Source organism: Somniosus microcephalus, chromosome 7 (assembly GCF_052327205.1).
Source record: "Somniosus microcephalus isolate GS21.2 chromosome 7, FLI_Smic_1.0, whole genome shotgun sequence".
Taxonomy (NCBI): Eukaryota; Metazoa; Chordata; class Chondrichthyes; order Squaliformes; family Somniosidae; genus Somniosus; species Somniosus microcephalus.
In genome coordinates, this window is record NC_140993.1 from 264,950,734 (window position 1) to 264,975,095 (window position 24,362).

General features: G+C 48.1%; 1 protein-coding gene across 1 annotated transcript in view; it reads left to right on the forward strand.

Moving 5' to 3' along the window:
• The window catches only part of LOC147115295 (angiopoietin-1-like), a 327,338-nt gene extending 303,832 nt beyond the window's left edge, over positions 1-23,506 (forward strand). The window contains exons 7-8 of the mRNA XM_085993994.1: positions 10,762-10,892; positions 19,266-23,506. Coding sequence (XP_085850120.1) covers positions 10,762-10,892; positions 19,266-19,426 — 292 coding nt within the window. The 3' untranslated portion in view covers positions 19,427-23,506. The remainder of the gene's footprint in view (positions 1-10,761; positions 10,893-19,265) is intronic.
• Positions 23,507-24,362: the final 856 nt, after the last annotated feature.

The window sequence follows — 24,362 nt, forward strand, 5'->3', positions numbered from 1 at the left end:
CCATCTCTGGAGTCTCTGTGCTGTCATCACCGAAACACCCTTCTTAGGGTTAAAAATGGATACCAACGGCTGGTGGTCTGTCAGAAGTGTAAACTTTTGGCCCTGCAGGTTATGATTAAACTTCTTTACTCCCCACACAAGGCTGAGAGCCTCCCTATCTATCTGAGCATAGTTGCGCTCAGCGGAGGTCAATGATCTGGATGCGAACGCAACTGGCCTCTCCAGGCCATTTGGCAACTTGTGTGAGAGTACTGCCCCAATACCATATGGAGAAGCATCACAAGCCAAACGAATAGGCAGCGTTGGGTTGAAGTGAGCCAACACTTCCTCTGAGGTGATCAATGCCTTGCTTTTGCGAAAGGCCCTCTTACAGTCCTCGCTCCACTTCCATGGTACTCCCTTCTGCAAAAGAGCGTTCAGCGGGTGCAGCACCGTGGATAAATTTGGCAGAAACTTATGGTAATAGTTAATCAACCCTAGGAACGACCTCAACTGGGATACATTATCCGGAGCGGGAGCCTTCACAACAGCTTCGATCTTGTCAGGAGACTTATGAAGCCTCTCCTGGTCAATGACATGACCACAGTACGAGATCCGCTTCTGAAAGAACTCACATTTCTGGCGATTAACTCGAAGTCCATATTCTTTCAATCTGGTGAGCACCAGTTCCAAATTTGCAAGGTGTTCCTCGTCATCATCTCCTGTAATCAGAATATCGTCCAGGTAACATTGTGTGCCTGGAATTCCCTGTAATACCTGCTCCATGGCCCTCTGCCAAATTGCTGGAGCCGATGCCACTCCAAAAACCAGTCTATTATACCGGTACAAGCCTCTATGCGTGTTGATCGTGAGATACTGGCGTGACTCTTCCTCAACTTCCATCTGTAAGTACGCCTGCGCCAGGTCTATCTTGGTGAAGTGTTTCCCGCCAGACAATGAAGCGAAGATATCCTCAATCCGCGGAAGCGGATACTGCACCGTGTGAAGCACCGGATTAACAGTGATCTTGAAATCTCCACAGATGCGAACCTTCCCCAGTTCCCCCGGCTTGTTGCTCGATGAACGCTTCATGACGGGGACAATGGGCGTGGCCCACTCACTCCAGTCTACCTTAGACAGTACTCCTGAACGTTCTAGCCCTTCCAGCTCAGCTTCCACAGCAGGTCGTATCGCATAAGGTACCGGTCTGGCTTTGAAAAATTTCAGGTTTGCATGTTCTTCAACCTTGATGTTTGCCGTAATTCCTCTCAGTGTTCCCAGTCCCCGTTGGAACATCTCTTTAGCATCGTCCAATATTCTGGACAATCGATTAGGTTTGACATCTTTTTTACCGGAATCTACCGTTAGTGCTTTTAAGGAATGCCAGTCCATATTTATTTTCCTAATCCACTCCCGTCCCAGTAGTGGTGGACCTCCCTCAGGTAGCACATATAAGTCCATTCCTCGGCTTTCTTTGCCCTTGTGGACCACCTTTACCTCTATCTTCCCGATGGGGTAACTCTTTGCACCGTGTATGTTTTCAATACAATCTCCGTATCCCGTAGGGGAATATGTGGGAATAACCTTTTGTAATCTTGCTTATTCACGACCGTCAATGCCGATCCAGTGTCCAATTCCATCTTCACTTGGACTCCTGCTATCTGAAGTGTGACCCAGATTGTTTGGAGGTTTGCTTCCTTACCAACATTGTGTACTCTTAGACTACCCAGTTCATTACTGCTGGAGTCTGAATTTGACTTCTGTTCATTCGAACTGTTCTCTGTCACCTTGTGTACCTTTCTGTACTTTTCCTGCAGTGACTTTTTGTTGCTGGTCTTCTTTCCTGACCGGCATACTTTAGCTATGTGACCAAGCCTGCCACATTTTCTGCATTCCTGATTTTTGAACCAGCACTGGTTCTGATCGTGCGTTGTCTTTCCACAACGATAACATTTTACTGTACCCAAGACCATTTGATTGGTGCTGAGTTCCGGTGACCGTAGCTGCATTTCCGCAGTGCCTCTCACTGCGGCTTCGTGCGATGCTGCAATAGTGACAGCTTTATCAAGCGTAAGATCATTCTCCTCAAGCAGTCGCTTTTGTGTTCCTTCTTTTAACAATCCACACACAAATTTATCTCTCAGCGCATCTGCTAGTCCTGTTCCAAACTGACAGTACTTTGATAGCTTACGCAGTTCAATTAAAAATTCAGCGTTGCTTTCGTCTTTCAGCTGCGTTCTTCTGTAAAATTTAAATCGTTCCGCTATCATCAGCGGCGTGGGGTTTAAATGATTTTTCAGGACAGTAACAATATTCGCGAAAGTCTGATCCGCCGGTTTCTCTGGTGACAGAAGGTGCTTCAACAGCCCGTATGTCTTCGCACCCATTGAGCTTAATAAGGTTAGTTCTTTCTCATCATCTGGTACCTTATTTGCTTTACAATAAACTTCCATGCGTTCTACATACGTGGTCCAATCTTCGATATCGCTATCAAAGGTATTAATGTTCCCATGTTTAGGCATCCTTGCAAGTTTTTTAATTTTTTTCTTTTTCTCAAAATGGCGGCTTCCCGCGCTTGTCTTCTTCCCCCGCCTACTAAAATGGCGGCTTCCCGCGCTTGGCGGTCTTTCCCACGCTCGTCTTCTTCCCACGCCGACTACAATGGCGGATTCCCGCATTTGCCTTCTTCCCCCGCTGGCTGCAATGGCGATTGCCGTGCTGCTGCCGTTCTCGCCTCCCCAGCGGTTCTCAATTCCCCGACGCTGCTTTCAGCCCGGTCCTTTACACCGGCTGCGTTTGAGTTCTCCGCGGCTCTCGTGCCTTAAGCTGCCCCAGTCGCTGCGCCTCTCGGCCTCGATTGCAACCCGGCCCTTTTCACCGGCCGTGGTCGAGTTCTCCGCCCTTTTTCCTCCGTTTTCCCTCCCCCACTTCACAGTCAACGCGGCCGACTTTCTGCTCGTGTCGCTGATCGGCTTACCCACCACCGTGGTAGAAGGGATGATCACTGCCTGTCGCTGATGGAGGGCTTCGTGGTCAGAATTTTTCTTTTTAACCCGGGTTCCCGATGCCTCCCGTGCGATGGTGCTCAGCAGTATGATGAGGGCTGATGCCTCTTCTCGACGCCCGTTCTGAGGACGAAGCTGCCTTGGATGTAAAACTGCCGCAGGGTAAGATCGGACTCGTCGCCACTGTTAAGTCTGTGTGTCCCAGTTATGCTTATTATAAATCACTGGACACAGACCACAAGAATAACTTTAACAGGTCTTTACCATTCGGAGGTCAGGGCTGAACTGCCCAGCAAATCCCTACACAACACTTATATACCGGTGTGGTCACCACCGGTATTACAGTATACAGCAGCCAAGAGAAAGTAGTACATCTCTTAAGGTAGTTCTCTTAAGGTGGAACAGGTTACATACACCACAGTAACATGTGTGGGTTGAGGTTAGGAGACTGTTTCAGGATAGCAGCTGCACAAAGGCGGACCCTTTACAATTTCTCCCCTGTCTAGAAATTCGGGCGCGTCCGTTTTTGGGCACGTGGTGGAGGAGGGGGGAGTGCAGGATCCCATCCCCACATCTGAATGGCGAGGCCCGAATCGACCCCCGATATTGGGCCTCAGGCCTCGTTTCCATGGCGACAGTGAGCTGCGCAGAGCTGCCAACAGGTAAGGAAGGTAACGGGCAATCAGGCCGGGAGGTTGCTGTTGGTTGGCCGGGGAGGGGGGGCTGGGGCGGGGGAAGGGCACCGCTTCGGGGCTGCTGTTGTTGTTGTTGTTGTTGTCTCACACCCTCATGGTTGCCTCTGGATTGCCCCCTGGTTGCCGTGCAGAAACCATGACAAAGAATCACCAGACGGGACTGCAGCAGTTCAAGAAGAAGGCCCACCAGCGCCTTCTCAAGGGGGCAACCAGGGATGGGAAATAAATGCCGGCCTTGCCCGCGACGCCCGCACCCTGCGAATGAATTTAGAAAGAGGCAGAACAAAGGAGGGACGACGTCGCACAGCATTTCCTGTGCAGTAAACGGCCTGTACCTCCTAGGGCTTAACTGTTCCCACCATTGTGCGTGATCAAATATTCACATGTGTCTTTTATTCTCTTTTTCACTGCTCTGAAGTATTACCGCTGATTACTGTGAAATTAGTGCCAGTGGGAAGAGAGCAAAATAGAAGCAGAACTGTTCCAAAATGGGAATGACAAATTGTCAAGAGTTCCATGTCATAATGTTAGCTGGAAGTTTATTGGGAGATAATAGCTCTTGTCACAGTCTTGGCTTTGTCATTAAAAAGTTTGTAAGTTAGCCAATAAACTGTTATGGTTTTATGTACCCGGATAAACCGCGAAGCACTCCTAATTACACTTCAAACTCCTTCCAGTCTGTTATTCACTTTGCCCTAATTTCTCATTGTTTACACAGATCTGTTATTTTGCTATTCTTGTTGATTCCTGTCAGGCACAAAAACCGAGCCATATGTTAACTCCGTCCGGGATGGCAAGTTTACTTAGTGTCAACGAGACACAAAACTGGCCCTGAATCCTTCTCTCAGCCTGGATCCAACACAGAGCTTCATTCTCTTTGATTGTGTAGAAATGGGCTGTGTTCTACTGAAAATGAAAGGTTTCGTAAGGTAGAACTGAACAGAAGCGCGAGCCGGGAGCAGGCTGAGAATAGGCAGGGTTACAGAAAGATGTTCTCTTTTATTTCTGAATTTTAGGTGTCAGCCGTGGCTCAGTGGGTAGCACTCTCGCCTCAGAAGGTCGTGGGTTCAAGTCTCACTCCAGAGGCTTCAGCACGCACTCTAGGCCGCCACACCCAGTGCAGTACTGAGGGAGTGCAGCACTGTCGGACGAGTCATTAAACCGAGGCTCCGTCTGCTCCCTCAGGTGGATGTAAAAATCCCATGACACTATTTCGAAGAAGAGCAGGGGGAGTTATCCCTGGTGTCCTGGCCAATATTATCCCTCAACCAACACCACTAAAAAATACAGATTACCTTGTTATTCTCACGTTGCTGTTTCTGGGAGCTTGTTGTGCACAAATTGGCTGCTGCGTTTCCATGACAACAATTTCACTTCAAAAGTACTTCATTGGCTGTAAACCGCTTTGGGACTGTAGTGTATGTACCTTGAAGAAGGAACTATATTCTGCAGCCCCTGTATACTGCAGTACCAGTAGTGACCACCCCTGTATATAAGCCTGTGTAGTAACTTTGTATAGTAGTTCCAGTTTTGTCTCCATTCAGTAAACACCTGTTATAACCAACTTCTGCAGTCCGTGTCTCAATTACACACAAACATTACATTGGCGACGAACAGATCCGAACTTACCTACAGTTCTGCACCACCTCACGGGGATCCATCCCTGAAGCGAAGTTATTAGAGGTCGAAGCCAGAAGGAAGAAATCCAAAAAGAAAAAAAAACAAACAGAAGAAACGGGCGTCGACCATGGGCAACCGCCCTCTGATTCATCGAATTCGAAGATTTGCAGGAGAGGCTGTCGAGAGCTGGGCTTGGTTCTCCAGTCTATGGTGTTCCAGCTAATCGGGCTGGTGGCAGGTAGTACACTGATCCTTCCTGGGCTGCGACGGGCTAGAGCTCGATCGGGTGGCTTTTCAACGGGGCCGGGCAGTGTTGTCGGGAAGAGGAGAGAGAGAGAGAGGGTGGAGCACACAGGGCGCGGCCGGTGCTACAAAGCCGGGCAGCGTACAGACCCGAGAAGAGGGAGGAAAGTGTCCCATAGGGTCTGCTCTGACGACGGGAACAGTAATTAAAAGAAAAGAAAAAGAAATTAGAAGCGCAGAAAGCCGCGAGGAGCTGCAGTTTGCCACGGGGACCGCGGAGAGCGGCGTTGGCAGCAGCGCGGGGGGGAAGCGCGCGAAGACCATAGGGCGTCGCCATCAAGGCATAAAAACTCCAGCAACAGCGTTGGCAGCAGCGGAAAAGAAGGAAAAGCGCTGGAGGCGCCATTTTGTTCAATCGGGGAAGAAGGCAAAGCGCGGGAGGCGCCATTTTGTTCAATCGGGGAAGAAGGCAAAGCGCGGGAGGCGCCATCTTAGATCTCCAAGATGCCGAAGACTGGCAATGAAATAGAAGACTGGACCACATATGTGGAAAGAGTCGAAGTATATTGCAAGGCAAATGAAGTAGCCGATGAGAAAAAGGCATCGGTACTACTAAACTTAATGGGCGCAAGAACATACGGCCTATTGCGGAACCTGATCACTCCAGTCAAACCGATGGAGAAGAGTTTTAACGAAATTGTTGATATCCTACAGGAACACCTAAATCCTACACCGCTGCTGATAGCAGAAAGATTTAAATTCCACAAGAGAAATCAGCATAAAGATGAGAGCAATGCTGATTACCTTACGGAACTACGCAAGCTATCAAAGCACTGCCAGTTCGGAGCAGGACTGGCAGATACCCTACGGGACAAATTTGTCTGTGGACTCCTGAGTGAAGGAACCCAGAAGAGGTTACTCTCAGAGAAAGAGCTGACGCTAGATAAGGCTTTCAGCGTGGCAGTATCGTATGAAGCAGCAGCAAGGGGAGCTGCGGAAATACAGCAAAAGCCACAGGAATACGGCACCCATGAAATGACACGGGGATTTGAAAAATGTTATCGCTGCGGCAGAACAACCCATGACCAGAAGGACTGCTGGTTCAAGGACAAAACATGCAGGCAATGCGGAAAGATGGGACACATTGCACGAGTTTGCAGGTCCGGGAAGAAGACTAACGACAACAAAAAGACTACTAAGGAAAAGTACAGGAAAGTACAAAAGATGACGGACAGTAGTTCCGAAGACCAGAAGAGCGATAGTGAATCCGGGAACAAGAGACTAAGCTGTCTCAAACTACACAACGTAATCGCAAAAGAGGATCACCGAACCATTTGGGTCAACCTCACGATAGCAGGGTCCCAAGTCAAAATGGAATTGGATACAGGATCAGCCCTGACCGTCATGAATCGACGAGACTACGAGCGGCTATTCTCACACATACCCTTGAAAGACACATCCATTGTCTTGAAGACATATACGGGGCAGAAAGTATACCCCAGAGGGAAAATAAGGGTGCCTGTCGAATGCAACGGCAAGGAAATACAGAAATTGTATCTGTACATACTGCAAGATGGTGGACCACCGTTATTGGGACGTGAATGGATCAGAAAGATAAGTTTAGAATGGAACTCCATTCAGGCACTGACTGTGGCTGGTAAAAAGGATGACGACGTCACACCTGGACGATTGTCAAAAAATCTTAGCTAACGCTAAAGAGGTATTTCAACAAGGACTGGGAACTCTTAAGGCGTAACCACCTCGATAAAAATAGAAGAGAATGCAATTCCCAAGTTTTTCAAAGCAAGACCGGTACCGTATGCAATTCGCCCAGCCGTCGAGGCAGAGCTGGAGAATCTGGAGAATGCAGGCGTGTTATCGAAGGTAGACTGGAGCGAGTGGGCGACACCCATCGTTCCTGTCATGAAGAAAACGTTAAACAATAAGTCTGAGGAGCCAAGGAAGGTTCGCATCTGTGGGGACTTCAAGGTGACTGTGAACCCAGTCCTTCACACAGTACAGTATCCTCTTCCGAGGATAGAAGATATTTTCGCCTCACTATCTGGAGGGAGACGTTTTACAAAAATTGACCTAGCGCAAGCATATTTGCAGATGGAGGTTGAAGAATCCTCTAGGAAATATCTCACGATAAACACTCACAAAGGTCTTTACCAGTATAATCGACTGGTATTCGGAGTAGCATCAGCTCCGGCTATATGGCAAAGAGCGATGGAACAAGTCCTGCAAGGGATTCCGGGGACTCAGTGTTACTTGGACGACATCCTAGTGACAGGTGAAAATGACAGTGAACACCTTGCCAACCTAGAGCAGGTGCTCACTAGACTAAGAGAACATGGGCTACGAGCCAATCGCCCCAAGTGCGAGTTTTTAAAGAAACAAATATTGTATTGTGGCCACGTGATTGATGAAGAGGGGTTACATAAGTCCCCTGACAAAATTGAAGCGGTAGTTAAGGCTCCAGTGCCTGAAAATGTGTCGCAACTGAGGTCATTCCTCAGATTGGTGAATTACTACCATAAGTTTTTGCCGAATTTGTCCACAATTCTGCACCCACTGAACGCCCTGCTACAAACTGGAGTAGCATGGAAATGGAGCGATGAATGTAAGCGGGCCTTTCAGAAGAGTAAAGGCCTGATCACTTCAAGAGAAGTATTGGCTCACTACAACCCATCACTACCGATAAGACTGGCGTGTGATGCGTCTCCCTACGGCGTTGGAGCGGTACTGTCACATAAATTCCTTGATGGTTCAGAGAGGCCGATAGCTTTTGCGTCACGCTCGTTAACTGCAGCCGAGCGTAACTACGCCCAGATTGACAGAGAGGCCCTCAGCCTGGTGTGGGGGGTGAAGAAGTTCACTCACTACCTGCACGGACAGAAATTTACTCTACTAACTGATCATCAACCTCTTGTCTCCATTTTCAACCCTAAGAAGGGCGTCCCGATAATGACAGCACAACGGCTACAGAGGTGGTCCCTTTTCCTAGGGGCACACCAATATGACATAGAGTACAAAGGAACTAAACAGCTTGGGAATGCTGATGGATTGTCGCGCCTACCGTTGCCGACGGTGGAAGAAGCACCTGCAGTGGATCCTGTGGAGATATTCCACTCGACCATAGTTGAATGTCTACCTGTGACGAATGCAAACATAGAAAAGGAAACACGAAATGACCCGACACTCTCCAGGGTCTATGATTTAACGGTGAAGGGATGGCCAGCACATGGCGAACCACTGTTGCCAGCATTCTCGCCGAGAAGAGAACAGCTGTCAGTGTGCCGAGGAACCTTGATGTGTGGATCCAGAGTAGTAATTCCACCCAAATTGAAGGATAGAGTGCTCAATGAGCTTCATGAGGGTCATCTGGGAGGGGTAAAAATGAAGAACTTAGCCAGAGTGTTTGTGTGGTGGCCGGGAATCGATAGAGAAATCGAAGAGATGACCAAGAGCTGTACAGGATGCCAGAAGGTCCAAAACGCCCCACCACAAGCCCCTCTACATCCATGGGAGTGGCCCTCATCTCCATGGCAAAGGGTACACATTGATTTTGCTGGTCCATTTATGGACTCGATGTTTTTAATGGCGGTGGATGCACATTCAAAGCGGCCAGAGGTAATAAAAATGTCCTCAACCACCACAGAAAAAACTATCACAGTTTTATGAACCATATTCACCAGAAATGGGCTGCCTGAACAGATTTGCTCCGACAATGGACCACAGTTTGTGTCTGAAGAGTTCCGGAGGTTCTTAAAGAACAATGGTGTTAAGCATTACACATCCGCCCCATATCATCCAGCCACCAATGGATTGGCTGAGAGGTTCATTCAAACATTCAAGAAGGCTATCAAGGCAATGTGTAATGAAGACATACCCCTACAACACAAGGTGGATAACTTCTTGTTTGCCTACCGGAATGCGACACATGCGGTTACCAACCAAACTCCAGCCATGATGTTCTTCAATCGAAGACTAAGATGCCGCTTGGATTTGGTTAAGCCAAACATCAGAAGAGATGTGGAGAACAGGCAGTTTCAGAATATGAATGAAAGGCCAACCAGGAGTTTCAAGATAGGTCAACCAGTTTTGGCCCGGGACTACCGCACAGAGAAATGGCGGCCAGGAACGATCTGCACACGGCAAGGACCTCTAATGTATACCGTGGACGTTGGAGAGAGCATTGTAAGACGCCATGCTGACCAGATTCTAGAGTCACTGGAAAACGTCAAATCTACACCACGATCCTATACACCTGGTGATGAAACCGAAGTACCAATTGCATCTACCTCAGAATCGGTGATATTGGAAGCAGACGAACCAAACAACAACGTTGATCCCGAATCAACTTTGCCAGAAGAACCTGATACCCCAAAGAGGCGTTATCCAGACAGAATCAGGAAGCCTCCTTGATGTGCCTTCAATAACCACAAAACTAGAAGTTATAGACTTTAACAAGTTGGCTTTTAATCACGAAGATCAGAGCTAACATCTCAACACACTGACTGGCTCGCAGGAATGAGTCATACAGATCCTGGGATCTTTATGTAAGAGAAGTCAGGGGCGGAGCCAAGAGCCAAGACCTGGAACCTTCCAGGTTAGTCAGGAAAGAGGAAGTGAAACTATACACCGTGTGGGGGAGGGTAATATACATGCGTGCAAAACGAATACAGGCACGACAAACAGGTTTCATTACACTCCTCAAAGACTGAATTTATAATTGATTAACTTCAGCTAATGTATATAGCAACTGTAATTGTAAATATGTTATTTAATTATTAATCGAATGTTATGTACTGTTTAGCTAAAAGGGGAGGAATTGTAGTGTATGTACTTTGAAGAAGGAACTATATTCTGCAGCCCCTGTATACTGCAGTACCAGTAGTGACCACCCCTGTATATAAGCCTGCGAAGTAACTTTGTATAGTAGTTCCAGTTTTGTCTCCATTCAGTAAACACCTGTTATAACCAACTTCTGCAGTCCGTGTCTCAATTACACACGGACATTACAGGGACAACCTGAGGTTGTGAAAGGTGCTGTATAAATGTCCTCTTTCCTTCCTTTCTTTCGATCTCTTTCTCTCTTTCTCCCTTCTTTCTTTCTTTCTCAGCACACTGACAGTACATTGTATCCTATATTTGATATGGTTCACTGACAGCGATATCATTCAGACTCCGCTCATTCTGCTCTTGTTGCCTCCCAGGCTCTTTCTGAAAGGCTACAGTGGTACAGCGGGGAGGCAGAGCAGCTTGGTTTTACACGGAGCAGATTTCAGCACCAAAGACCTGGATCACGACAACTGCATCTGCAAGTGCGCTCAGATGTTAACGGGAGGTAAGGGAGTTGACGTCAGTTAATTGCAATTTTTTTGTGTTAATCCTCATGTCTGGCTCAAGGGCCTGGCATTGAGCAAAGTTTTGATGGTTGGAATTTGCACTTGATTAAGGATAAACTGCTGCACCTGTCAGAGACTGCGGGTGAGGTCCAAAGTCCATGCTTGACCTGAGTTAAAGTGCATAGACTGGGCCGGTATAAGTTGTATAGACTGGACTGATATAAGTTGCATAGACTGGGCTGGTATAAGTTGCATTGACTGGGCCGGTATAAGTTGTATAGACTGGACTGATATAAGTTGCATAGACTGGGCTGGTATAAGTTGCATTGACTGGGCTGGTATAAGTTGCATTGACTGGGCTGGTATAAGTTGCATAGACTGGGCTGGTATAAGTTGCATAGACTGGGCCGGTATAAGTTGCATAGACTGGACTGATATAAGTTGCATAGACTGGGCTGGTATAAGTTGCATTGACTGGGCTGGTATAAGTTGCATAGACTGGGCTGGTATAAGTTGCATTGACTGGGCTGGTATAAGTTGCATAGACTGGGCTGGTATAAGTTGCATAGACTGGGCCGGTATAAGTTGCATTGACTGGGCCGGTATAAGTTGTATAGACTGGACTGATATAAGTTGCATAGACTGGGCTGGTATAAGTTGCATTGACTGGGCTGGTATAAGTTGCATAGACTGGGCTGGTATAAGTTGCATAGACTGGGCTGGTATAAGTTGCATTGACTGGGCTGGTATAAGTTGCATAGACTGGGCTGGTATAAGTTGCATCGACTGGGCCGGTATAAGTTGCATAGACTGGGCTGGTATAAGTTGCATAGACTGGGCTGGTATAAGTTGCATAGACTGGGCTGGTATAAGTTGCATAGACTGGGCTGGTATAAGTTGCATTGACTGGGCCGGTATAAGTTGCATAGACTGGGCCGGTATAAGTTGCATAGACTGGGCCGGTATAAGTTGCATCGACTGGGCTGGTATAAGTTGCATCGACTGGGCTGGTATAAGGTGCATCGACTAGTTGGAATATTCCCTTGAGTTTAGAAGATTAAGGTGTGAGCTAATTGTGGTGTTTAAGATAGAGAGAAACTATTTCCTCTGGTGGCGGACTCCACAACAAGGGGGCACAACTGTTTTGGTGTGGGACTGGAGTCACAGATAGGCCCAGACCGGGTGAGGACGGCAGGTTTCCTTCCCTAAAGGACATCAGTGAACTGGTTGGGTTTTTATGACAAGCCGACAGCTTCACTTTTACTGACACCAGCTTTTTATTTCCAGGTTTTTTTAACTGAATTCAGATACTGAAACTGCCCACGGTGGGATTTGAAGTCATGTTCCCTGGATAATTAGTCCACAGAAACAGCACTCCACCATCCCCATATCACAGGAGAAAGACTCTGTGGGGGGTAACTGTGTGTGTCCAGGGGAATTGATACTGGCAACTGGTCAACTCGTGTTTCAAAACAGAATGTCTGTGAAAATACCAACAATGGAAGTTTTGATAGATTTGTTGCCCCTGACAACTGTTTGTTTTACTTTTACTGAACTAACACACGGGCATTTCACTAACCGTACGCACACCCACCCACACCCACACACCCACCCACACACGCCCACCCACACACGCCCACCCACACACACACACCCACCCTCGCACCCACCCACACACTCCCACCCACACACTCCCACCCACACACCCACCCACACACACACGCCCACCCACACACGCCCACCCACACACAGACCCACCCACACACAGACCCACCCACACACACACACACACGCACCCACCCACACACACACACACACCCACACACACACACCCACCCACACACGCCCACCCACACACGCCCACCCACACACGCCCACCCACACACAGACCCACCCACACACACACACACCCACCCACCCACGCACTCCCACTCACGCACTCCCACCCACGCACTCCCACCCCCACACGTGCACTCACATACGCCACACTCACACATGCACGCACACACATACCGCACGCACACACGCACATGCGCACACACACCTCATGCGCATGCAAGCACACGCGCACCGCATGCATGCACGCACTCGTACTCACACACACACTCACACAAATGCACGCACACACTCACATACCCACACCATATGCACTCACACGCACTCACACTCATACACTCACCGTATGCACACACACACTCATGCACACACACATGCACACGCATGCACGTGCACACACACGTACGCACCCAAATGTGCGCACGCATACGTGCACACGCTGCACTCACACATATGCACATGTGCGCAGACACACATGCATGCACACACACACACACGCACCCATGCACATGCTGGCACTCACACATACACACATGCACTCATGCACACACACACACCCACAACACCCACACACACACACACACTCATAGAGTCATAGAGTAATACAGCACAGATAGAGGCCCTTCGGCCCATCGTGTCCATGCCGGCCATCAAGCCCTGTCTAATCTAATCCCATATTCCAGCATTTGGCCCGTAGCCTTGTATGCTATGGCATTTCAAATGCTCATCCAAATGCTTCTTAAATGTTGTGAGGGTTTCTGCCTCCACAACCCTTTCAGGCAGTGAGTTCCAGACTCCAACCACCCTCTGGGTGAAAAAGTTCTTTCTCAAATCCCCTCTAAACCTCCCTCCCTTTACCTTGAATCTATGCCCCCTAGTTATTGACCCCTCTACTAAGGGGAAAAGCTCCTCAGCATCCATCCTATCTATGCCCCTCACAATTTTGTACACCTCAATCATGTCCCCCCTCAGCCTCCTCTGCTCCAAGGAAAACAAACCCAATCTGCCCAGTCTCTCTTCATAGCTGAAGCGCTCCAGCCCTGGTAACATCCTGGTGAACCTCCTCTGCACCCTCTCTAACGCGATCACATCTTTCCTGTAGTGTGGCGACCAGAACTGCACACAGTATTCCAGCTGTGGCCTAACCAGTGTTTTATACAGCTCCATCATAACCTCCTTGCTCTTATATTCTATGCCTCGGCTAATGAAGGCAAGTATCCCATATGCCTTTTTTACCACCTTATCCACCTGTTCCGCCGCCTTCAGGGATCTGTGTACCTGCACACCCAGATCCCTCTGACCCTCCGTCTTGCCTAGGGTCTTACCATTCATTGTGTATTCCCTTGCCTTGTTAGACCCCCCAAAGTGCATCACCTCGCACTTTTCCGGGTTAAATTCCATTTGCCACTGTTCCGCCCATCTGACCAACCCATCTATATCGTTCTGCAGACTGAGGCTACCCTCCTCGCTATTTACCACCCTACCAATTTTAGTATCATCCGCGAATTTACTGATCATACCCTTTACATTCATATCCAAGTCATTAATGTAGACCACAAACAGCAAGGGACCCAGCACCGATCCCTGTGGTACCCCACTGGCCACAGGTTTCCAGTCACAAAAACAACCTTCGACCATCACCCTCTGCCTTCTGCCACTAAGCCAGTTTTGTATCCAATGTGCCAAGGCACCCTGGATTCCATGGGCTCTTACCTTCTTGACCAGTCTCCTGTGCGGGACTTTATCGAAGGCCTTACTGAAATCCATGTATACCACATCCACTGCGTTACCCTCATCCACACACCTAGTCACCCCCTCAAAAAATTCAATCAAATTAGTCAGACATGATCTTCCCTTGACAAAGCCATGTTGACTATCCCTGATTAATCCTTGCCTCTCCAAGTGGAGACAAATTTTGTCCCTCAGGATTTTTTCCAGTAATTTTCCTACCACTGATGTTAGGCTCACTGGCCTGTAGTTCCCCGGTTTTTCCCTACTACCCTTCTTGAATAATGGTACTACATTAGCGGTTCTCCAGTCCTCTGGCACATCCCCTGTGGCCAGAGAGGTCCTGAATATATGTGTTAGAGCCCCCGCAATCTCCTCCTTTGCCTCACACAGCAGCCTGGGGTACATTTCATCGGGGCCTGGGGATTTATCCATTTTTAGGCCAGCTAAAACCGCCAATACCTCCTCCCTCTCGATGTTAATATGTTCGAGCATATCACAGTCCCCCCGCCCTATTTCTATGTCTACGTCGTCCTTCTCCATAGTGAAAACAGATGCAAAAAATTCATTTAGAACCCCTCCTACATCTTCCGGCTCCACTTGCATTCACACACACATGCACACACGCACACACCCGCATGTACACACACATGCATATACACACACACACGCACGTACACACACACATACGCCCCGCATGTACACACATGCATGTGCACAAACATGCACGCACACACATGCACACATGGATGTACACACATACGCACGTACACACACCCACACACACACGTACACACACACAATAGCGCACACACACATATGCACACATGTGCAGATACATACGCATACACACACACACACACACACACACACACACGAGCATGCACATGCTGGCACTCACACATACACACATGCACTCATGCACACACACACACGCACACTCACAGACACCCACACACACACACATGCATTCACACACACACACATGCACGCACACACAGGCACTCACACACAAGCACTCAGGTACACACACACACACACTCATGCACACAGACGCATACACGCACACACGCATGACCATACACGCACACACGCACATGCACGCATGCAAAATTACTCCCAGTGTGTGCTAAAGAAAGCTGCTGGTTTTGTTTTACAAATGATAGGACAAGCATGAAAGGGACATTTTGTAAGTATATGTGGAATAAGGATTCCACAGAAAAGTAACATTTTTATACTTACCATGTCCTCTCCCGGCCGCTCTGTGCCTCCCCCCACGGTTCGCCAGTCGGGGTCAGTCCTACTCTGCGCCTCCCCCCACGGTTAACCAGTCAGGGTCAGTCCCACTCTGCGCCTTCCCCCATGGGTCACCAGTCGGGATCAGTCCCTCTCTGCGCCTCCCCCCACGGTTCACCAGTTGGGATCAGTCCCTCTCTGCGCCTCCCCCCATGGTTCACCAGTCGGGATCAGTCCCTCTCTGCGCCTCCCCCCACGGTTCACCAGTCGGGTTCAGTCCCTCTCTGCGCCTCCCCCCACGGTTCACCAGTCGGGTTCTGTCCCTCTCTGCGCCTCCCCCCACGGTTCACCAGTCGGGGTCAGTCCCACTCTGCGCCTCCCCCCACGGTTCACCAGTCGGGTTCAGTCCCTCTCTGCGCCTCCCCCCACGGTTCACCAGTCGGGTTCAGTCCCTCTCTGCGCCTCCCCCCACGGTTCACCAGTCGGGTCAGTCCCGCACGAGCCTCCCGAATTCACAGGTCCAAATGCTGTCACAGCCCCAATGTAAAGTAGGCCCCCGTCTGCCGGGAACGGGCATCCCTTCCGTGCATGAATTAAGGTAAGTTAAGATGGTGGGGGGGGGGGCTGGAACATGTTTAGACCCCCGCCCCCCCATACCATCTTAACCCGCACTGTTCCTGCTGGGGAGGGGATTAAAATCTACCCCAATATGTGACCTTCTGGACTTCCTGGCGCAATACTGCACCATTTCTCCAATAAGCCACTAGGGGAGCTCTTTAGCCAGTTTCATCTAACTTTATATCATCAACAACAACAACAACAACAACTACTTGTATTTATATAGCGCCTTTAACAGGAGCAATTATCAAACACAATTTGACACCGAGCCACAAAAGGAGATATTAGAACAGGTGGCCAAAAGCTTGTCAAAGAGGCAGGTTTTAAGGAACCATGGAAATTTCTCGATACAAGTTAGATTATGGCTAAGAAAGATCAGGCGTCCCCTCCGTTCATCCATTGAGTTTTTAAAAATCCAGCGCAGCCTGCAGCTGATCCTTAGACAGTTGCAATTGTTTTGCTAACTCTACCCTACCCCAAAGTCCATTCCTCTTGTGGGCGAGACCAAAACTAGGGGCCATAAATATAAGATAGTCACCAGTAAATCCAATAGGGAATTCAGGAGAAACTTCGTTACCCAGAGAAACACACAGAAACCCCACAGTGCAGATAGAGGCCATTTCGGCCCATCGAGCCTACACTAACACATATCCCACCCGATCCCCGTAACCCCTACACCAACACATATCCCACCCTATCCCCGTAACCCCACGTATTTAATCCCCCTAACACTAAGGGTCAATTTATCATAGCCAATCAACCTAACCCGCACATCTTTGGACTGTGGTGAGAATGTGGAACTCGCCACCACAGGGAGTGGTTGAGGCGAACAGCACAGATGCTTTCAAAAGGAAATTAGACGAGTGCAAGAGCGAAAAAGGGATAGAAAGACATGCTGAAAGGCTGAGATGAGGTAGATAGAATGGGAGGAGTCTCATGCGGAGTATAGACACCAGCGTGGACCAGTTGGGCCGAATGGTCTGTTTCTGTGCTGTGAGTACAATGTCATTCTATGTAAAGACATAGAAACATAGAAGATAGGAGCAGGAGTAGGCCATTCGGCCCCTTGAGCCTGCTCCGCCATTCAATGAGATCATGGCTGATCATCCAAATTCAGTACCCTGTCCCTGCCTTCTCCCCGTATCCCTTGATCCCTTTAGCCTTAAGAAATATATCCAACTCTTTCTTGAATATATTTAATGAATTGGCCTCAACTGCCTTCTTTGGCAGAGAATTCCACAGGTTCACCACTCTCTGGGTGAAGAAATTCCTCCTCATCTCTGTCCTAAATGGCTTACCCCTTATCCTTAGACTGTGACCGCTGGTTCTGGACTCCCCGACCATCGGGAACATCCTTCCAGCATCTAGTCTGTCTAGTCCTGTTAGAATTTTATAAGTTTTAATATCTGGATACATCTGGATCACGCTTTGTGTGAAGAGCTTTCTCTCTGGAAGGAATCCATTGCCGACGTTTTAACAACAAGCACATTGTTGATAAAATCCAAATGAATATGTTCCAATTTCATTCTGGTTAGAATGTAAATCTGTAGTTAATCAATTTAACACAGCAGCACATCCTCAATGTGACACAATTTTATCGTTTTGAGGTAGTTTTTCATATAATCCTCTCCATGAGTAAAATGTGGGCAATCTGCCACACTGGTTCCACAGTAATTTGTGTGTGTGATTATGGGGAACTTCACGTAAACACTTCAGCTTGTCACGCAGTCTGGGCAGATCTTTGCCTCACCAAGAATTAAAGCCAATGGTAAGCCAAAAGGGAGATTGTTTCAAACTAATTTGGCCGGGGGAGCGGAACCAGGATGAAGCATCAGAGAGGTGCATAGAAGCCTGGGAGAGACAAACAGCGTTAGGATAAAGAATAATCCAGAAAGAGACATCAAACAGCGGAGAATTTTTTTTTTCAATCATTCACAGGTTGTAGTCATCACTAGCAAGGCCAGCATTTATTGCCCATCCCTAATTGCCCTCGAGAAGGTGGTGGTGAGCCGCCTTCTTGAACCGCTGCAGTCCGTGTGGTGAAGGTGCTCCCATAGTGCTGTTAGGGAGGGAGTTCCAGGGTTTTGACCCAGCGACGATGAAGGAACGGCCGATATATTTCCAAATCAGGATAGTGTGTGACTTGGAGGGGAACTCGGAGGTGGTGGTGTTCCAGACTAAGGCAGGTTTGGAGTGCATGTGCAGAAATACACGGAGCGTGACAAATAAGATTTGCATACACAAATCCTTGACTGTGGCAGGACAAGTTGATAAAGCTGTTCAAAAAGCACACGGGATCCATAGCTTTATAAAGCATACAGTACAAAATCAAGGAAGTTATACTAAACTTTTTATAAATCACCAGTTAGGCCTCAGCTGGTATATTGTGTCCAATTCTGGACACTTGGAGAGGGTGCAGGAGACATTTACTAGAACGATGCCAGGGATGAGGGACTTCAGTATGTGGGGAGACTGGAGAAGCTGGGGTTGTTCTCCTTGAGAGCAGAGATGGTTAAGGGGAGATTTAATAGAGGTGTTCAAAATCATGAAAGGTTTTGATCGAGTAAATAAGGAGAAACTGTTTCCATTGGCGGAAGGGTCGGTAACCAGAGGACACAGATTTCAAATAATTGGCATAGAAACCAGAGAGGAGATGAGGAGAAATTATTTTACGCAGCGAGTTGTGGTGATCTGGAATGCACTGCCTGAGAGGGCGGAGGAAGCAGATTCAATAGTAACTTTCAAAAGGGAATTGGATAAATACTTGAAGGGGAAAAATTTGCAGCGTTATGGGGAAGAGCAGAGGAGTGGGATTAATTGGATTGCTCTTTCAAAGAGCCGGCACAGGCACGCTGGGCCGAATGGCCTCCTTCTGTGCTGTGTGATGCTATGACTGTTGTGGGCAGCTAATCCATGCGGCTGGACCGTCACCTTTCTGATCTATGCTCCTGCAGGCTGGTGGTTTGACGCCTGCGGCCCTTCCAATCTGAACGGGATATATTACTCCGCGGGACAGAAGCTGGGAAAGCTGAATGGCATAAAGTGGCATTACTTCAAAGGCCCGAGCTACTCTTTGCACACCGTCACCATGATGATACGGCCGTCGGGCTTCTGAACCAAACCGCCCCAAGCCCAACCCCATTACTGACCTGAAAATGGATCGGGGCAATTCTCTGGAGCCACCTTCCGCCAGAACTTTCCTCTCTCTCTGTTACTAAGGATTTGAAATAGTGAAAGAATTAAGACTCACTGCACTCCTTCTCTTCCAAGCTTGGCCACTCCGACATCAACCCTTCATGACTTTTATACACTTGTGGACTCAACCTTCTGCGGTTTGGCATGAGCTAGTGAGGGGAGAAAGAGAGAACGAATCTTTTCATATTTGAAATTATGCGCGACCGCTGAATAATAGCGCCGTTCGTACTTGACCTTGGGACTCCCGCCATCTCCCGCAAAGCCTCGTTGACAGACCTGCTGATGGACGGGCCCCTCTGGCTTGGGGACAGAAGCAGGATCCTTCTTATCTATTTTCACAAGTTCCATTTGACAGCCAGGAGAAGTGTGTGGGCTGGGGGTTTGTGGGGCGCAGTGCGGAAAGGAGCAAAGATGGATCCACCAGCACCTTCAAGAAATGGCTTATCGCTACAACAACCAAAAGGTGAACACACAGCCAGAACATAGGACCTCTCGCATCCAGTCATGGCGGCCGTTTGTTCTGCGCACGACTTGTTTGTGATAAAGATCAGGCTACGGTACACCTTCGTGGTTCTAAATGGGGCAAATGTGCTAAAGGACAGAGTTGAACTTGGTTTATCGTAACAGGAGAAAGCCACGGCTCTATAAACTAGCGCCTGAGAATCCCAAGCATCTCATTAACACATCCTAACAAGTGATTCTCAGGACAGTACGTGTAATGTGATCCATTGGTTTTCTGCCATGTATAACGTGACCATGACAATGTTTGGGGGTTTTTTTTTGCTCTCTCCTCCAGAGATTTTCAAAAGCAACAATAGCCCCTCTTCCTGGTTTGATTCTGAAACCAAAAGACTCATTAGCTGAATGACCAACACACTGAGATTTAACTATGAGCAGGACACCAGTTTCCCCTCCCCAGCGCCACCCCTCCTTACACAAAAGAGTTCACCTAGAGCCCAAACCCGCTCGGAATGGAGGAAGCATTGTATCGAGCAAAGTCAGAAACACATCAGACCTGGGTTTGCACCCGGGTTCATCTGGTCTCCCGCCATAACTCCAGGCGTGGGGGGGGGGGGGGAAGGGGAGCGGAGGGGAGGGGGTCCCCTGGGAGAGCCCCCAGAGAAATGGTGTAAATGTCCGTTGGTGCAGTATCCTTGGGAGTTCTGCCCATCCCCCACCAGCCTTACAGCGGGTGACCAGGAATCCCAGGGCTTTTATTTTTTCGATGTGTTTGACGAGATAAATATGGATGAAGCAGGGGAATTCAATCCAATTTAGTTTACAGCTCCTCTCGACCCATCTTTTGTTTCTTTACTTGTCCCATTACCACCCCCTTTAGCCTTGCACCATCATCCCTTTTGTCATTTAATCGCTCCTGCCCTCCACCCGATCACAGACCTTCCCTTTTAGGAAGATAGGAACAGGAGGAGGTCATTGAGCCCCTCGAGCCTGTTCCACCATTCAATGAGATCATGGTTGACCTGTGACCTAACTCCATATACCCGCCTTTGCCGCATAGCCCTTAACAGAAAGCTATTAATCTCAGATTTAAAATTAACAATTGATCTCGAATCAATTGCCGTTTGCGGAAGAGAGTTCCAAACTTCTACCACCCTTTGTGTGTAGAAGTGTTTCCTAACTTCACTCCTGACAGGTCTGGCTCTAATTTTTAGATTATGCCCCCTAGTCCTCGACTCCCCAACCAGCGGAAATAGTTTCTCTCTCTCTACCCTATCTGTTCCTCTTAATATCTTGAAAACTTCGATCAAGTCACCCGTTAATTTTCTAAATTCCAGGGAATACAACCCTAGTTTGTGTAATCCCGCCTCGTAATTTAACCCTTGGATTCCAGGTATCATTCTAGTAAATCTTGCTACACTCCCTCCAAGGCCAGCATATGCTTCTGAAGGTGTGGTGCCCAGAACTGAACACAGAACCCATTCCAGCAATTTTGGAGCAATTTTCTTTTTCTTTCATTCTGTTGCAAATAATCTAAAATAATGAAAGAATTCTTGGCTAGGCCCAACTCAAGCAATATCAACACACACGCACACACCCGCACCAGACACACACACCTCACACACACCTCACACACACCACCCGCACACACCTCACACACACCTCACACACACCACCCGCACATACCTCACACACACACCCGCACACAGACACACACACCTCACACACACCTCACACACACACCCACACATACCTCACACACACACACACACACACACCCGCACACCTGACACACACTTGACACACACCTCAGACACACACACAGACCCACATACAAACCCACACACAGACCCACACACAGAGACACACACACAGACCCACTCACACACCCCGCACACACAGATCCACACACAGACCCACTCACACACCCCGCACACACAGACCCACACACAGACCCACTCACACACCCCGCACACACAGACCCACACACAGACCCACTCACACACCCCGCACACACAGACCCACACACAGACCCACACAGACCCACACACAAACCCACACACACACCCCGCATACACAGACCCACACACAGACCCACACACAAACCCACACACACACCCTGCACACACAGACCCACACACATTTTCCAGGAGGTGAGCTGGGCAGTAATTCGGAGCTGGAACCCTGGTTGATTTTGAGACAGAGATCGGGTTCTGTGCCTGACTGAGATCAACAACGTAGCACAGGTCAAGGGTCGGCCCCGTCACATTGCCACAAAGCAATTGGGCAAATTCTAGTCAATTTCTCTTTAGTAAATTACTAGTTTGGCACAAAACTATATTCACTTTTCAGTATATTGAAAATGACGAATAAGGAATTCGCAGTGATATATTACTAATGTTCTGATGCACAATTCCTTGTTTACTTTTTAATGAAAGGCTAATTTGTTTCATCCTTCAATGTAAACTGTTTGACACTATTATTAATTGTAGCGTGGTACGGTTTGTTAGATTCTAAGTATAAGTGAAGTAATGCAACATAGAAGCTGGTAACGGCGTACTGCGAAGTTCAACTATGGTTGTAGGTTATTTGAACAAAAATTGCACAGAGATAACCAAGAGAGGAAATCAGTGAGCCTCCTCACTCAACAGAAACTAGTCACTGTGTCAGACAGTGGAAATGATTCTTATTTAAAGAGAACAAAGGATGATCCTGGGACATCCTTGTAGATGGTACACACTGCAGTCACGGTGCGCCGGTGGTGGAGGGAGTGAATGTTTAAGGCAGTAGATGAGGTGCGGATCAAGCGGGCTGCTTTGTCCTGGATGGTGTTGAGTTTCTTGCAGTTATTACGGTGCGTTAAGAAGCACCTTTTGAACAGCACTGCATCAATTGGTTCTTAAAGGCTGAAACTATGAAGGGTTTTTTCCAAAACACATGATATGTTTATAGCTTCCTTGCTTCTCTGCCTCTCTGTCCCACCACCCACCCCACTGTAAACTAAACACCAATGTAAATAACTCTTATTTCATCAAGGCCTCGTCTTTCAGACTATTAATGTAGAATGAAAGTTATACTACAAGCATTTACTTGTTACCTTCAGTTTTGAGAAATGTTAAATGACATTGCTCTGCAAGCAGAATGTTAGAATGTGCATATTTTGGGATCCAGTATATGAGTAACGCGAGACATGAGGTGTGGGGAGTGCAGCGTGAGGAACAGGTGACTCTGGACCGATGGTTCCCAAAGCTCTCCACCACTGGGGGTTTTCCTCACCTCATGTCTGGGCCTGTTGTAGACTAATCGATAGAGATTGGTTGTCGCGATTAGTCAACAACTCCATTATCGTTGCGACGACCAGGATGGTAGAAGGCGAACTGGAAGGACCTTGGACTTTTCCGGACAAGCAATTTCTATGTTCCTATCTTTTAGGAATGAAGGATGTTGAGGGAGATCTGTACTTGTTTTGTTGTTGCGGACAGCTTTTTAAAAGTAAGAATATTCTCTGCACATGCATATTATAAAGAGATTTTCTGATAAAAATTAAAAACAGTGTTGTGTCATTTTTGTCATTTCTGCCACGTTTGCTTAAGGGAACACAAGCTACATAAAATTAGGCAAAATATTTGACTGTGACTTTGTTCTTCCATTTTCAAATATTGTGATCGGAACACTTTTCTGTTAAGATTGCTTTTGCTTGCTTAGATATTACTAACCAGTGAGAGCAAAAATCCCATATGGAATTTTGTACTTTACTTACTATCAGACCTGGACAACGTTCAGGCTTGGGCTGATAAGTGGCAGGTAACATTCGCGCCACACAAATGCCAGGCAATGACCATCTCCAACATGTGAGAGTCTAACCACCGCCCCTTGACATTCAACAGCATTACCATCGCCGAATCCCCCACCATCAACATCCTGGGGGTCATCATTGACCAGAAATGTAACTGGACCAGCCACATAAATACTGTGGCAACAAGAGCAGGTCAGAGGCTAGGTATTCTGCGGCGAGTGTCTCACCTTCTGACTCCCCAAAGCCTTTCCACCATCTACAAGGCACAAGTCAGGAGTGTGATGGAATACTCTCCACTTGCCTGGATGAGTGCAGCTCCAACAACACTCAAGAAGCTCGACACCATCCAGGACAAAGCAGCCCGCTTGATCGGCACCCCATCCACCACCTTAAACATTCACTCCCTCCACCACCGATGCACCGTGGTTGCAGTGTGTACCATCTACAAGATGCACTGCAGCAACTCGCCAAGGCTTCTTCGGCAGCACTTTCCAAACCCGTGACCTCTACCAGCTAGAAGGACAAGGGCAGCAAGCGCATCAGAACACCACCTCCTCCAAGTTCCCCTCCGAGTCACACATCATCCTGACGTGGAAATATA